This window comes from Canis lupus, chromosome 15, assembly GCF_003254725.2.
Source record: "Canis lupus dingo isolate Sandy chromosome 15, ASM325472v2, whole genome shotgun sequence".
NCBI classification, from domain to species: Eukaryota; Metazoa; Chordata; class Mammalia; order Carnivora; family Canidae; genus Canis; species Canis lupus.
The window spans coordinates 14910182-14926505 of NC_064257.1; the positions used below are offsets into that span (position 1 = coordinate 14910182).

Consider the following 16324-nt stretch of genomic DNA (forward strand, 5'->3'; position numbering starts at 1 on the left):
ATGGAGCCTGCTTCTCCCTCTCCCTCTCTCTCTCTATCTTGCATGAATAAATAAAATCTTAAAAAAAATGGACAGAGGATCTAAATAAGCATTTTTCCAAAGAAAATACAGATGGCCAACCAACATATGAGAAGATGCTCAACATCACTCTTATGAACTTGATCTCGGGTCTCCAGGATCATGCCCTGGGCTGAAGGTGGTGCTAAACCGCTGAGCCACCCAGGTTGCCCTTTATTTGGTTTTAGTATCTATGGAATGCTGGTGTCAGAATGAATTTGGAAGCTTTCCTTACTCTTTTTTGGAGTAGTTTGAGAAGAATAGAATATTCTTTGGAAGTTTGATAGACTTCACCTATGAAGCCATCTGGTCCTGGACTTTTGTTTTTTGGGAGTTTTTTGATTACTGATTCAGTATAATTGCTAATAGTCTGTTCGTTTATTTATTTTTTAAAGATTATTTATTTATTCATGAGAGACCCAGAAAGAGGCAGAGACACAGGCAGAGGGAGAAGCAGGCTCCCTGTGGGGAGCCCGATGCAGGACTCAATCCCAGGACCCCAGGATCATGACCTGAGCTGAGGCAGATGCTCACCACTGAGCCACCTAGGTGCTCCAGTCAGTCTGTTTAAATTTTCTTTCTTTCTGATTTAGTTTTGGTAGGCTATATGTTTGTAGGAATTTATCCATTTCTTTTAGGTTGTCCGGTTTGTTGGCATATAATTTTTCATAATATTCTCTTATAATCCTTTGTGTTTCTTGGTGTTGGTTTTTATTTCTCCTATTTTATTTTTGATTCATTATCTTCCTTCTACTGGCTTTAGGCTTTGTTTATTCTTCTTTTTCCAACTCCTTTAGGTGTAAGGTTAGATTGTTTATTTGAGATTCTTGCTTCTTGAGGTATGCCTGTATTGCTATAACCTTCTCTTTTAGAACAACTTTTCCTGCATCCTAAAGATTTTGGACAGTTGTGTTTCCTTTTTCATTTTTCTCCATATATTTTTAAATTTCTTTGATTTCTTGGTTGGCCCATTTGTTGTTTAGTAGCATGTTGTTTAGCCTCCTGCACTTGTGTTCTTTCCAGATTTTTTCTTGTGATTGATTTCTAGTTTCATACTGTTGTGGTTGGAAAAGATGTATGTGATTTGTCTTTTTCAATTGTTGAGATTTGTTTCGTGGCCTAACATGTGATCTGTTCTGGAGAATTTTCCATGTGCACTTGAAAAGAATGTGTGTAATCCACTGTTTTTGAATGGAATGTTCTGAATATATCTGTTAGATTCATCTGGTCCAAGGTATCCTTCAGAGCCTGTTTCCTGTTGATTTTCTATCTGATCTATTGATGGAAGTGGGGTGTTAAAGTCCCCTGCTATTATTGTATTACTGTCAATTTCTTTCTCTGCTAATAGTTGCTTTATGTATTTAGGTGCTTCTATGCCGGGTGCATAAATATTTACAAATTGTTACATCCTCTTGTTGAATTTTTCCCTTTATGATTATGTAGTGTCCTCCTTTGTTTCTTTTTATCATCTTTGTTTATTTTGTCCATATAAGTATTGTTACCCCAGCTTTCTTTTCACCTCCTTTTTTTCATAACTTAAAAAAAATCTTTTTGAATTAGATTTTAATGATAATACTTTCTTCCTTCCCCTCAATTTGTATTGCTTTTGAAATACATCTACATTGTTAGAGTTCATTCATTTCAAGTGCTGTATATTTCATTGAAAAATATTCTGCAGTTTCTTATTGTTCCTACAGACTATCTTTGGGTTGCCCCCCCCGCTTATTACAAACAATGTTGAAATGAAATGAATGTCCTTGTTCAGGTCTCCTGTGCTTATGTGCAAGAGTTTCTATAAGCATATACCTTTTAAATAAATACTTTTCTCCCCCTCTTGAAAAGTACCATGAGCCCAAGATACAAGTTCCTTTTTTTTAAAAAATAAAAATATAAAAAATTTCAGCCTATAAGAGCTCCAACCAAACTAGTTCATTTGCTGTTAAGTATTCTTTACTTTCTCTCAGACCTGTTGAGCTGCAATGAGCATTTCTGTCTTCCAAGACTTACTATAGAGAATAGAATCTACCACCTTCCCAGGAAAAATAGAGGCATCGTGGAGGTTAATAATGTATTTCATTCAGAGTAAAAAAGTCAGTAGATGGTAAGCCAGTCAAATTGTTCAGTGATTTCAAAGGCAGCTGTGCTTTAGATAATTTTAGCTACGGTATTTTTTTTTTAAATTTTTATTTATTTATGATAGAGAGAGAGAGAGAGAGAGAGAGGCAGAGACACAGGCAGAGGGAGAAGCAGGCTCCATGCACCGGGAGCCCGACGTGGGATTCGATCCCGGGTCTCCAGGATCGCGCCCTGGGCCAAAGGCAGGCGCCAAACTGCTGCACCACCCAGGGACCCCCAGCTACGGTATTTTGTAATTTCTTTCTTTTTTTCTTTCTTCCTTTCTTCCTTCCTTCCTTCCTTCCTTCCTTCCTTCCTTCCTTCCTTCCTTCCTTCCTCTCTCTCTCTCTCTCTCTCCCTCCCTCCCTCCCTTCCTTTTTTTTTTTTTGTTAAGATTTATTTATTTATGAGAGAGAGAGAGGCAGAGACACAGGCAGAGGGAGAAGCAGGCTCCTTGCAGGAGCCCTATGAGGGACTTGATCTCGGATTCTGGGATCACTACCTGAGCCAAAGGCAGCCACCCAACCACTGAACCACCCAGGAGTCCCCTTTATTTTTCTAAAGCTAAGAGTTTTTCTCCCCTTCTTTTCTCTTTTTTTAATTTTTTTAGATTTTTTTTTTTTTTTAAATTCATGAGAGACACAGAAAGAGAGGCAGAGACACAGGCAGAGGGAGAAGCAGGCTCCATGCAGGAAGCCTGATGTGGGACTGGATCCCAGGTCTCCAGGATTACGTTCTGGGCCGAAGGCAGCTCTAAACCACTGAGCCACCCAGGGTGCCCTCCCCTTCTTTTCTATTTCTGTCCGAATTATAGTCACCCTCATCTTCCTCTGCACTCAAGTACTTGTCCTCTTTTCTATGTAGATGACTAGCTAAACTCTGTACAACTCTATAGTGGAAAAACACTGAGCTAAATGATATGAAATGGAAAAAGCTTGAGCTTTGATGCTGGATGGACCATGGTTTCTGTTTCTACTAGTTGTGTATCCTTAGGCAAGGTACTTAACCTCCTGAGCCTACATTTCTTTCTATGTGAAATAGGAATCATACCTAGCTTCACGTTGTTTTGAGGATTAAATGAGGAAATTCTTGTAAAATTCATTTTTAAAAAAAGTTATTAATATACCCTTTCTCTAAGTAGAGGATCTTCAACTCCTATTGTACATAAGGATCACTGGGGACCTTGGTAAAATTTCCAGGCCTCCAAGAGATTCTGATTTAGTAAGTCAAGGTTGAGACATGGTAATATAGGTTTTAAACAAGCTCCTTGGATAATTTTGAAGCAGATGATTAGCAGACACACTTTTAGAAATGTGCTACCTTGCACTGAGGGGGGCACTTGATGGGATGAGCACTGGGTGATATGCTATATGTTGGCAAATTGAACTCCAATTAAAAAAAAAAAAGGGATCCCTGGGTGGCGCAGCGGTTTAGTGCCTGCCTTTGGCCCAGGGCGCGATCCTGGAGACCCGGGATCGAATCCCACGTCAGGCTCCTGGTGCATGGAGCCTGCTTCTCCCTCTGCCTGTGTCTCTGCCTCTCTCTCTCTCTGTGTGACTATCATAAATAAATAAATTAAAAAAAATTAAAAAAAAAAAGAAAAAGAGAAATGCACTACCTTTTGGTTCCTTGGTCCTGAGGTTAGCTTGGCTAATAAATGGCTTATAGCTATGGGCAAATCATTTCCACATTCTGGGCCTTATGTTTCCTCACATATAAAATGAATGAATAAACTTTATGGTCTTTATTGGCTGTAAAATTTTAAAAATCTTGGTCTTACAATCCTAAATTTTTGATCTGCTGATCTGCCACTTTTTGGCAAGATTCAATAGAGGTACTTAACTGTCTTATTCCTTTAGAACTTGGGTCATTTTTCCTTCTATGAAGACTTTGGTAAAATTAGCTTAAGCAAAGATAATTTATTTTTTTGGAGAGAAAGCGAGCACACATGAGTGGGAGGGGAGGTGGGGAGAGAGAGAATCTTAAGTAGGCTTTGTGCCCAGTGTGGAGCTGACTCTGTGCTGGATCTCCCAACCCTGAGATCATGATCTGACCCAAAATCAAGAGTTGGATTCTTTTTTTTTTTTTTTAAATTTTTATTTATTTATGATAGTCACAGAGAGAGAGAGGGGGGCAGAGACACAGGCAGAGGGAGAAGCAGGCACCGGGAGCCTGATGTGGGATTCGATCCCAGGTCTCCAGGATCGCGCCCTGGGCCAAAGGCAGGCGCCAAACCGCTGCGCCACCCAGGGATCCCCTGGATTCTTTTTTTTAAAGAGTTGGATTCTTAACTAACTGAGCCACCCAGGTGCCCCAAGGTAATCTATTTTAATGATACAAGGGTATCTCATGGAACCTTAAATCAGGATGCAATGAGGCCTCAGGAATTGGGAACTATAGCACATTGGGAAAATTAAGAAGTTCTCTTTTTGTCTTTTTTTCTTTGCAGTTTTGACTCAATCTCTTGACTTTTTCTGCTTTCCAGGCTATATGGTAGATAATGGCCATGGCCCACAGCTCCTGAGTTTACATGGTTTCCTTTTTTTTTTTTTAAGATTTTATTTTTAAGTAATCTCTAAACCTAACATGGGGCTCAAACTTACAACCCCAAGATCAAGAGTCTCATGCTCTACCTACTGAATCAGCCAGACACCACTATGTGGCTTCCATTTTAGAAAGCAGCCAGACTGAGGCTAGGACATCTCAATTACAATTCCAAATTGTCAGGAAAGGAACTGTGATTGGTCCCTATTGGATAGAGTGCTGCTGACTTCTGGCTATGGCTAGGGAGGCAAGGTCATATTGTAAGGATGGCCCTGGGAACCCTGCTGCTGTTCTCCATGGTTAGAAGTGGTAGAGGTAGCCTGGATTAAGTATCAGATTTATGAAAGCATTTTACTAGTTGAAAAGTCACAATGCTGTATTCTGCATAAGACCTTTATAATCATTTCTCATGGAAAAAAAATAGAGGTAGGGAGACATGCCCTAAAGAAAAAGTAGGTTTGCATTTTTATTCTTAATCATGGACCAGATGGGGTAGAGCCTTCTATAGTCACTTTTGCTATACTGTACTGTTTAATCAATAATTTTTAAATTGCTTAGATACGGTTTTCTTTCTTTTTCCTTTTTTTTTTTTTTAAGATTGATTTATTTTAGAGAGAACACATGTGTGAGCAAGGCGGGAGGGAGGTGCAGAAGGAGAGAGAGAGAGAAACTTAAGCAGACTCCCCACTGAGTTTGATCTCAACCCTGAGATCATGACCTGAGCCAAAATCAAGAGCTGGTTGCTCAACTCACTGAGCCACCCAGATGCCCCAGTTTTCTTCTTTAAAAATAATATGTTTTGGGGCACCTGGGTGGCTTAGTTAAGTATCCATCTCTTGGTGCTCAGGTTATGATCTTGCAGTTGTGGGGTTGAGCCTTGCATCTGGCTCTGTGCATTCTGTTTCAGATTCTTTCCCTCTCATTCCTATTCTCTAATAAATAAAAATAAAATCTATAAATAAAATAATTTTATGGTATAAAATCTTTGCCATTGTTTTATATATATTGGATTTTACTTTTCAAATAAAGAGAAAATGATGTAATGCAGGCTATGAAGGGCATTAGTATGAATATAGGCTTTTATTTTTTTAAGGATTGATTGATTTATTTTAGAGACTGCGAGAGACCGTGAGCATGTGTGCATGTGTTGGGAAAAGGGGTGATGGGGGAAGGGGCAGAGGGAGAGGGAAAGTCTCCAGCAGATCCTGCACTGAACCCAGAGCCAGATGCAAAGCTGAGCCAAAACCAAGAGTACATTGCTTACCCACCTTTGCCACCCAGGCCCCCCTGGATATAGGCTTTTTTTTTTTTTTTTTAAGACTTTATTTATTTATTCATGAGAGACAGAGACAGAGACACAGGCAGAGAGAGAAGCAGGCTCCATGCAGGGAGCCCGACGTGGGACTCGATCCCCTGTTTCCAGGGTCATACCCTGAGCTGAAGGCAACACTAAACAGCTGAGCCACCCAGGCTGCCCCTGGATATAGGCTTCTGAATTAGAAGGTCTTGCATTTTAATTTTATCTCTGCCATTTAATGACAGTATGACTACTTGACCTCTCTATGAAATGAACATAATTTTTTAAAATTTTATTTTTATTTATTTACTTATTTACTTATTAAAGATATTTTAGGGCAGCCCCGGTGGCGCAGCGGTTTAGCACCACCTGCAGCCCAGGGCGTGATCCTGGAGGCCCTGGATCGGATCCCACGTCGGGCTCTCTGTATGATGCCTGCTTCTCCCTCTGCCTGTGTCTCTGCCTCTCTCTCTCTCTCTCTGTCTCTATGAATAAATAAATAAAATCTTTAAAAAAATAAAGATATTTTATTTGAGAGAGAGAGAGAATGAGCTGGGAGAGAGGCAGAGGGAGAGGGAGAAGCAGGCTCCCCACTGAGCAGGAAGCCCGACAAAGGACTTGATCCCAGGATCCTGGGATCATGACCTGAGTCAGAGGCAGTCTCTTAACTGAGTCGCCCAGGTGCCCCCATAATAATTTTATATCATGGATTATTTGAGAATGAAATGATGACATACGTACAGCTCTTTAAATAATTTTTAAATTTTTTTTTAAGATTTTAAAAATTTATTCATGACAGAGAGAGAGAGAGAGAGAGACCGGGGGAGACACAGGCAGAGGGAGAAGCAGGCTCCATGCAGGGGGCCTGATGCGGGACTCGTCCCAGGGACTCCAGGATCACACCCTGGGCTGAAGGCAGGCGCTAAACCACTGAGCCACCCAGGGATTCCCCAAGCTCTTTTTTTTTTATTTTTTTTTAAGATTTTATTTATTTATTCATGAGAGACACACAGATAGACAGAGACATAGTTAGAGGGAGAAGCAGGCTCCCCACGGGAAGCCCAATGTGGGACTCGATCCCCAGACCCAGCATCATGCCCTGAGCTGAAGGTAGATGCTCAACCGCTGAGCCACTCAGGCATCCCATATGTACAGCTCATATACTATGTTTGCTAGATAGTAGACACTCAATGAATGATAGATATTATCATTGTTATTTTGTTTTTTTATTTTTATTTTTTAAAGATTTATTTATTTATTTGTTCATGATAGACACACAGAGAGAGAGAGAGAGAGAAAGAGAGAGAGAGAGTGAGAGGGAGAGAGGCAGAGGGAGAAGCAGGCTCCATGCAGGGAGCCCGATGTGGGACTCGATCCCGGGTCTCCAGGATCAGGCCCTGGGCCTAAGGCAAGTGCTAAACCACTGAGCCACCCAGGGATTTCCCGGTATTTTGTTTTTTAGAATGTAGTTGACGATTTTTATTATAGTTCACTCATTTTAAAGATTATGTCTTAGGCTTTAAATATATAAGTATTTTTTGAAAGTAAAGGTATAAAGTTTTTTTTTTTTATCTGAAAATCAAGAGCTAGAATGTGAAAGAGCAAATATTTTTGCAATGATAATTCATTGGTTTACATGTATTTAATATTCATGGTTTTAATGAAATATCTTTCTGATCTTTTATTTAGCATCAAACCGGAAGAGAAGTAAAACTCAACAAAATTTTACTATGTGTGGAGTTCCTTCTTAAAAGAAGAAAAAAAAGTGATAATTGAGATTATGGATCGGAGCAAACGGAATTCAATTGCAGGCTTTCCTCCACGTGTGGAGCGTCTTGAAGATTTTGAAGGAGGTGGTGGAGGAGATGGGAACATGACCCAAGTGGGAAGAGTTCGGCCATCTTCATATCGAGCTCTTATAAGTGCCTTTTCTAGACTGACTCGTTTAGATGACTTCACCTGTGAAAAAATAGGGTCTGGCTTCTTCTCTGAAGTGTTCAAGGTGAGTGATGTTTCTGCTTTTCTCATTTTGTTTTGTTGATAATCAGCTTTACTGCTGAGTTGATAATTGTGTATAATTAGGGCATTAGGCTTTGCCTAATTGGGATGAGGGTGCTGTGGCTCTTGATCAGTGTTCTAAACTGTCCTCTCCTGCTTCGGGACTGCTGATGGCTCTGGGCCTGGCCATTGCTGCTCTCTTGCTGGTCCACATGTGATGCTGTGGCCCTGGCTAAGATACTGGGTCTCACTTGCTGGTGGGACCCTGGAGCCATCAGTACATGTGTTCCAAGATGCACTCAACAACAGGAGAATGCAGGAGGTTCCAGGGATGGCCTGAGCCAGCCAACAGATTGGAATCACCCTGAAGATAGAAACTCTCCTGTGACTTACATCATATCTGCTCCTTCCGTTTATGCCTGGGAGGCCTGACCTGCCCCTTCTCCATCAGTGTCTAGAGTCAGAATCTGGATATTTTTGTATTTACTTGGTGGTGCCTAATCTTTGCCTCAGACACTTTGGAGCTAGAGGGGGTGGCTGGGAGAATTTTACCACTGGGAGTTGTACATAATGGTTATTTATATCCTGTTTTACCTCTCCTATCTCTCTAGAGACATTTATAAAGGCTCTTATTTTATTTTTTATTAATTTATTTTATTTTTCTTAAAGATATTATTTATTTATTCATGAGAGACACAGAGAGAGGCAGAGACATAGGCAGAGGGAGAAGCAGGCTCCCTGTGGGGACCCCGATGCAGGACCCGATCCCAGGACCCTGGGATCATGACCTGAGCCAAAGGCAGACACTCAACCACTGAGCCACCCAGGTGTCCCAAGGCTCTTATTTTAATAATAATAAAAAATATAGGTAAACTGTCCTCTCACACTATTAACATCTACTTTAATTAATTTATTAACATCTATTTTATTTTAATTATAAAAATAATACATACTGATCAAAAATCCAAATAATATAGGAGTCTCTTCTATTCTCCCACCTGGTATATATCTCTTTCTCCAATAATAAGCACTATTAACAATTTGATATGTGTATTTCTAGACTCTTTGCTTATACACATATTATACACACATGTCTTATACATATATAAAAATTTATATATAGGGCGGCAGCCCTGGTGACACAGTGGTTCAGTGCCTCCTGCAGCCCGGGGTGTGATCCTGGAGACCCGGGATCGAGTCTCGCGTCGGGCTTCCTGCGTGGAGCCTGCTTCTCCCTTTGCCTGTGTCTCTGCCTCTCTCTTCGCTCTCTCTGAATGAATAAATAAATAAATCTTAAAAAAATGTATATATACATGTAAGAAGGTGTATATAACATATACATACCCACACATATAGTTTTATTTGGTTATTTTTTAAAAAGTTAAGCCCTTAGTGCTCCCAAGTATTCATATTTCCCTGGTTCATTTACTTTCCCAGAATGTTATTCCATACTTTTTCTTCTCTTATCCAACATTTGGTATTGCTTCTCAGTGATGACTTTGCTTCCTAATTCACTGAGAAAATTGAAGCAAGCTGGAGAACAGCTCCCAGTCACCACAAATAGCTACTAACTCACATCTTCACCTACTTACTTAATCTTTATACCTGTCATTATGGATAAACTACCCATGTTCCAATCTAAACCATATTTCCATTTGTATTCTATTTCTTTTTTCTAGTTCCCTACTCAAAGACATCACCTAAGAAATTCTCCCCTCTTTCCTACTTGTTTCACTTTCTATTAAATGATTCCCATCAACATATAAACCTTCTGTTATTTCTCTCACCTTAAAAAATCTTTAAAGGAGAATAAATATATTTTGACTCTAACAGCCCCTATAGCTAAACTCCCTCATGTTTTTTTTTCTCTCTCTCTCTCTTTTTAATTTTTTTCTCTTTTTTTTATTTTTTATTTTTTTATTTTTTTTTCTCTTTTTTTTTAGAGAGAGAAAGAGAGAGAATTTGGGGAGGGCCAGAGAGAGAAGGAGAGAGAGAATCTTAAGCAGGCTTCATGCCCAGTGTGGAGCCCGATGTGGGATTCAATCTTATGATCCTGAGATTAGGACCTGAGCTGAAATCAAGAGTCAGAGGCTTAACCAACTGAGCCACCCTGGTGCCCCTCCGTCATGTTCTTTTTTGGATCAAAGACACTGCCGTATAGTTGCTTACTCACCATTTCTTATACCTTTCCTTCTATTCTCTCTCTCTCTCTTTTTATTTTTTTTATTGTAGTAAAATATAAAAGAAAATAAAATTTACCATTTTAACCATATTAAGCATACAAGTTCAGTAGTAAGTACATTTGCAATGTTATGTGCAACCATCACCATTATGTTTCCAGAACTTTTTTATCATCCCAAACAGATACTTTATACTTTGCTGAATAACAACTCCTCATTTCCTCCTACCCTCATTCCCTCTTAAAGTGTTCTGTTGTCTTTATAAATTTGCCTTTTGGGGATGCCTGGGTGGCTCAGCCGTTGAGTGTCTTCCACTCAGAGCGTGATCCTGGGATCTGGGATTGTGGTCAAATACACATAACATAAAATTTATTTTCAACCATTTTTAAGTGTATCGTTAAATAGTGTTAAGGATATTCACATCATTGTGCAACCAATCTCCAGAACTTTTTCATCTTGCAAAATTGAAACTCTATATGCATTAAACAACTTTCCCCTTCCTTTGTACCTCACCTCCTGGCAGCAACCATTCTACTTTATGTTTCTGTGAATATGACTACTCTAGATGCTTTATTTTTATTTTTATTTTTTTTAAGATTTTATTTATTTATTCATAGACGCAGAGAGAGAGAGAGGCAGAGACACAGGCAGAGGGAGAAGCAGGCTCCATGCAGGGAGCCTGATGTGGGACTCGATCCCAGGTCTCCAGGATCGCACCCCAGGCTGCAGGCGGTGCCAAACCGCTGCGCCAACGGGGCTGCCCTAGATGCTTTATATAAGCAAAATCATGCAGTATTTGTGTTTTTTGGACTGCATAATTTCACTGGGTCAATATTTAACTTTCAAAGGAACCACCATACTATTTTCCACAGCAGCTTCACCATTTTACATTCCCACGAGCAATGAATACAGTTCCAATTTTTCCATTTTTTCACAAACACTTGTTATTTTTCAGTTTTTTAAATGTAGCAAACCTAGTGGGTATGTAGTGATATCTCACTGTGGCTATGATTTGTATTTTTCAAGTGACTAATGATGTTCAGCATCATTTCTTGTTTTTATTGACTTTTTATGTATCTTCTTTGGAGAAATGTCTATTAAATCCTTTGCCCATCTTTAAAAAAAATAATTCCAATAGTTAACATACAGTATTATATTAGTTTCAGGTATAACTAAGTGATTCAACAATTCTGTACGTTACTCAGGGCTCATCGTGATAAGTGTACTCTTCATCTCCTTCACGTATTTCTTTTTTTTTTTTAATTTTTTAAAAATTTATTTATGATAGTCACAGAGAGAGAGAGAGAGGCAGAGACATAGGCAGAGGGAGAAGCAGGCTCCATGCACCAGGAGCCCGATGTGGGACTCAATCCCGGGTCTCCAGGATCGTGCCCTGGGCCAAAGGCAGGCGCCAAACCGCTGTGCTACCCAGGGATCCCCCCTTCACATATTTCACCCATCCTCAGCCAACCTCCCCTCTGGTAACCATCAGTGTATTTGCTGTAGTTAAGAGTCTGTTTTCTGGTTTCTCTCTCTCTTTTTTTTTCTTTGTTTGTTTTGTTTCTTAAATCCCACAGATGAGTAGAATCATAAGGTATTTGTCTTTATCTGAGTAATTTCAATTAGCATTATACCCTCTAGATCCATCCATGTTGTTGCAAATAGCAAGATTTCTTTCTTTCTCTTTCTTTCTTTCTTTCTTTCTTTCTTTCTTTCTTTCTTTCTTTCTTTCTTTCTTTTCTTTTCTTTTCTTTTCTTTTCTTTCTTTCTTTTCTTTTCTTTTCTTTTTTTTCTTTTCTTTTCTTTTCTTTTCTTTTCTTTTCTTTTCTTTTCTTTTCTTTTCTTTTCTTTTCTTTCTTTCTTTTCTTTTCTTTTCTTTCTTTTCTTTTTTTTTTTTTTAAAGATGTTATTTATTGGGGCACCTGGGTGGCTCAGTTGGTTAAGTCTGCCTTTGGCTCAGGTCATGGTTGGAGAGTCCTGGGATCGAGCCCATCATCAAGCCTGTTGTGCGGCTCCTGCTCTGCTTGCCACTCCCCCTGCTTGTACTCACTCTCTCTGTCAAATAAATAGATAAAATAAAAATAAATAAATATATAAATAAGTATATTAGTAAAAATCTTTTAAAAAGCTGAGAAAATATTTTCTTTATTTGAGAGAGAATGAGAGCATGAGTGGGGTGCAGAGAAAGGGAGAAGCAGACTCCCTGCTGAACAGGGAGTCTGATGTTGGGCTTCATCCCAGAACCCAGATATCATGACCTTGGCTAAAGGCAGATGCTCAACCAATTTAGCCACCCAGGTGCCCCTGCATTTCATTCTTTTTATTTTTATTTATTTATTTATTTTTTTAATTTTTTTTTTTTTTTTATTTATTTATGATAGTCACAGAGAAAGAGAGAGAGAGGCAGAGACACAGACAGAGGGAGAAGCAGGCTCCATGCACTGGGAGCCTGATGTGGGATTCGATCCCGGGTCTCCAGGATCGCGCCCTGGGCCAAAGGCAGGCGCCAAACCGCTGCGCCACCCAGGGATCCCCATTTCATTCTTTTTAATGGCTGAATAATATTGTGTTGTAGATATATACCACATTTTCTTTATGCATTCATTTTGTGATGGACACTTGGGATGCTTCTGTAATTTGGCTATTGTAAATAATGTTTCAATAAATATAGGCATGCATATATCTTTTTGAATCAGTGTTTTTGTATTTTTTGGGTAAATACTCAGTAGCAGAGTTACTAGATCATATGGTAATTCTATTTTTTAATTTTTTGTTTTCTACAGTGGCTGTACCAATTTGCATTCCCACCAACAGTGCATGAGGGTTCCATTTTCTTCACCTCCTCCCCAACACTTGTTATTTCTTGTGTTTTGATTTTAACCATTCTGATAGGTATGAGGTGATATCTCACTGTGATTTTGATGTGCCTTTCCCTAATGATGCGTGATGTTGAGCATTATTTTTAAAGATTTTATTTATTTATTCATCAGAGACATAGGGAAAGAGAAGAGAGAGAGAGAGACAGAGGGAGAGAGGGAGAGAGGGAGGTGGAGACACAGGCAGAGGGGGAAGCAGGCTCTTAGCAGGGATCCTGATGTGGGGCTCGATCCCGGACCCCAGGATCACACCTTGAGCTGAAGGCAGATGCTCAACCTCTGTGCCACCCAGGTGTCCCAGTGTTGAGCATCTTTTCATATATCTGTTCACCATTCCTTTGCCCACTGTTGAATTGGTTCTATTTGTATATATGTATATGGTTTGAAAATATTTTCTCCTATTCTGTAGGCTGTCTTTTAAATCTCTCAATAATATCCTTTGATGTATACAGGTTTTTTTTTGTTTTGTTTTTTTAAATTTTTATTTATTTATGATAGTCACACACAGAGAGAGAGAGAGAGGCGGAGACATAGGCAGAGGGAGAAGCAGGCTCCATGCACCAGGAGCCCGATATGGGATTTGATCCCGGGTCTCCAGGATCATGCCCTGGGCCAAAGGCAGGCGCTAAACCGCTGCGCCACCCAGGGATCCCTGTATACAGGTTTTAAATTCTGAATAAGTCCAGTTTATCTATTTTTTTTTATGTTGCTTGTGCTTTTGGTGTGATATTCAAGAAATCCTTGCCAAATCCAATATCATGAAGATTTTCCCCAATGTTTTCTTCTAGTTTTATTTATTCTTTTAGAAAATTTATTTATTTATTTGAGAGAGAGAAAAAAACGTGAGTGGGGAAGGGGGACAGAGGGAGAGGAGAAGCAGACTCTCCACTAAGCAGGAAGCCTGATAGGGCTTGATCCCAGGGCCCTGATCCTGACGTGAGTTGAAGGCAGATGAGCCACCCAGGAGCCCCGATTTTTAATTAATTAGTTGATTGATAGATTTTTTTTAAAGATTTTATTTATTTATTCACGAGAGACGCACACAGAGAGAGAGAGAGAGAGAGAGAGAGAGAGAGAGGCAGAGACACAGGCAGAGGGAAAAGCAGGCTCCATGCAGGGAGCCCGATGCGGGACTCGATCCCGAGACTCCAGGATCACGCCCCAGGCGAAAGGCAGACACCAAACCACTGAGCCACCCAGGGATCCCCCTATTTTAATTTTTTTTAAAGTAAGCTCTACTTGAATAACAGTGTGGGGCTTGAACTCAAGGCCCTGAGATCAAGAGTCCTATGCTCTACTAACTGAGCCAGCCAGGTGCTTCAGGAATTGGTCTATTTAATCGAGGTTATCAAGTTTATGGATATAGAGTTGTTCATACTATTCCTTTATTATATGCTTAAAAAAACTTTTTTTAGGGGTCCCTAGGTAGCTTAGTCGGTTAAGCCTCTTCCTTCAGCTCAGGTCATGATCCAGGGTCCGGGTCTTGAGCCCTGCGTTAGGCTCCCTACTCATTCATGGGGGAGTCTGTTCCTCCCTCTTCTTCTGCCCCTGTCCCCCATGCATGCTTGTGCTCTATCTCTTTCAAATAAAGTCTTTTTTTTTTTTTTTTAAGATTTTGTTTATTTATTCATGAGAGACACACAGGGAGAGGGAGAAGCAGGCTCCCTGAAGGAAACCCCGTGTGGGACTTGATCCCGGACCTCGGGATCACGCCCTGAGCCAAAAAGTAGATGCTTAAATCCTGACCCACCCAGGCAACCCTGAAGTGGTTTATCAATTGGTGTATTTGGACCAGTGATATTTAAGGTGATTATTATTATTATTTTTTAATTTTTTATTTATTTATTTATGATAGTCACACAGAGAGAGAGAGGCAGAGACACAGGCAGAAGGAGAGGCAGAGACACAGGCAGAGGGAGAAGCAGGCTCCATGCACCGGGAGCCTGACGTGGGATTCGATCCCGGGTCTCCAGGATCGCGCCCTGGGCCAAAGGCAGGCGCTAAACCGCTGCGCCACCCAGGGATCCCTATTATTATTTTTAAGGTGATTATTCATACAATTGGATTAGTATCTACCATATTTTGTTACTCTTTTCTGTTTTTGTCAGTATTCTTTGTTCCTATTTTATTTTCCATACATTTTCTATTTCATCTGTAAAAAATGTGAATACTTAATCTCTTGCTTAGCCATGCAATTTTAGGATAAAGAATACTTGCAGCCCGTGTGGCTCAGCAGTTTAGTGCCGCCTTCAGCCGAGGGTGTGATCCTGGAGACCTGGAATCGAGTCCCCACTTCCGGCTCTTTTCATGGAGCCTGCTTCTCGCTCTGCCTGTGTCTGCCCCACCCCCCCTCTGTCTGTCTCTCGTAAATAAATAAAATCTTTAAAAAGAATACTTGCTAATGATGTATTTTTTTTTCATATACTACTGGATTTGATTTGCTTGGGCTATAGTTTTTATTTTTTGATAGTCTGTTTAATTTTGGTATTAGAATTATGTTTTATAGAAGGGGTTAGGAAGCCTTTCAGATTTTTTTTACCTTATATTGTGGAATGGTTCACATTGCATAGGAACTTCATGAAAGGCTTAGTAGAACTTTCCTGTAAAACCTTTTGGTTTGGGGAGCATGTAGAGGTAAATTTTAAAGTAACTTTTCAAAATATTTTTATTTTTATTATTTTTTAAAGATTTTGTTTATTTATTCATGAGAGACACAGACACAGGCAGAGGGAGAAGCAGGCTCCATGTAGGGAGCGCGTTGTGGAACTCGAACCCGGGACTCCAGGATCATGCCCTGGGCCAAAGGGAGGCGCTCAACCGCTGAGCCATCCAGGCGTCCCAAAATATTTTTATTTTTATTTTATTATTATTATTTTTTACTTATGATAGTCACAGAGAGAGAGAGAGAGAGAGAGAGAGGCAGAGACACAGGCAGAGGGAGAAGCAGGCACCATGCAAGAGAGCCTGACGTGGGACTCGATCCAGGGTTTCCAGGATCAGGCCCTGGGCTGAAGGCAGCGCTAAACCACTGAGCCACCGGGGCTGCCCCCAAAATATATATATATATATTTTTTTAAACATTTTTTAAATTTATTTATGATAGGCACACAGTGAGAGAGAGAGAGGCAGAGACACAGGCAGAGGGAGAAGCAGGCTCCATGCACCGGGAGCCCGATGTGGGATTCGATCCCGGGTCTCCAGGATCGCGCCCTGGGCCAAAGGCAGGCGCCAAACCGCTGCGCCACCCAGGGATCCCC

At 40.3% G+C, this 16324-nt stretch overlaps 1 protein-coding gene across 3 annotated transcripts in view; it reads left to right on the top strand.

Moving 5' to 3' along the window:
* The window catches only part of TESK2 (testis associated actin remodelling kinase 2), a 143495-nt gene that overhangs the window by 27910 nt on the left and 99261 nt on the right, over positions 1 to 16324 (top strand). For 2 of the 3 annotated variants that reach the window (XM_049094476.1, XM_025420300.3), the window contains exon 2: positions 7703 to 8015. In XM_049094476.1, the coding sequence (XP_048950433.1) occupies positions 7794 to 8015 (222 nt within the window). In that variant the 5' untranslated portion in view covers positions 7703 to 7793. Of the gene's footprint in view, positions 1 to 2259; positions 2419 to 7702; positions 8016 to 16324 lie in introns of those variants that run through there. The other variant, XM_049094475.1, reaches the window with a different exon arrangement.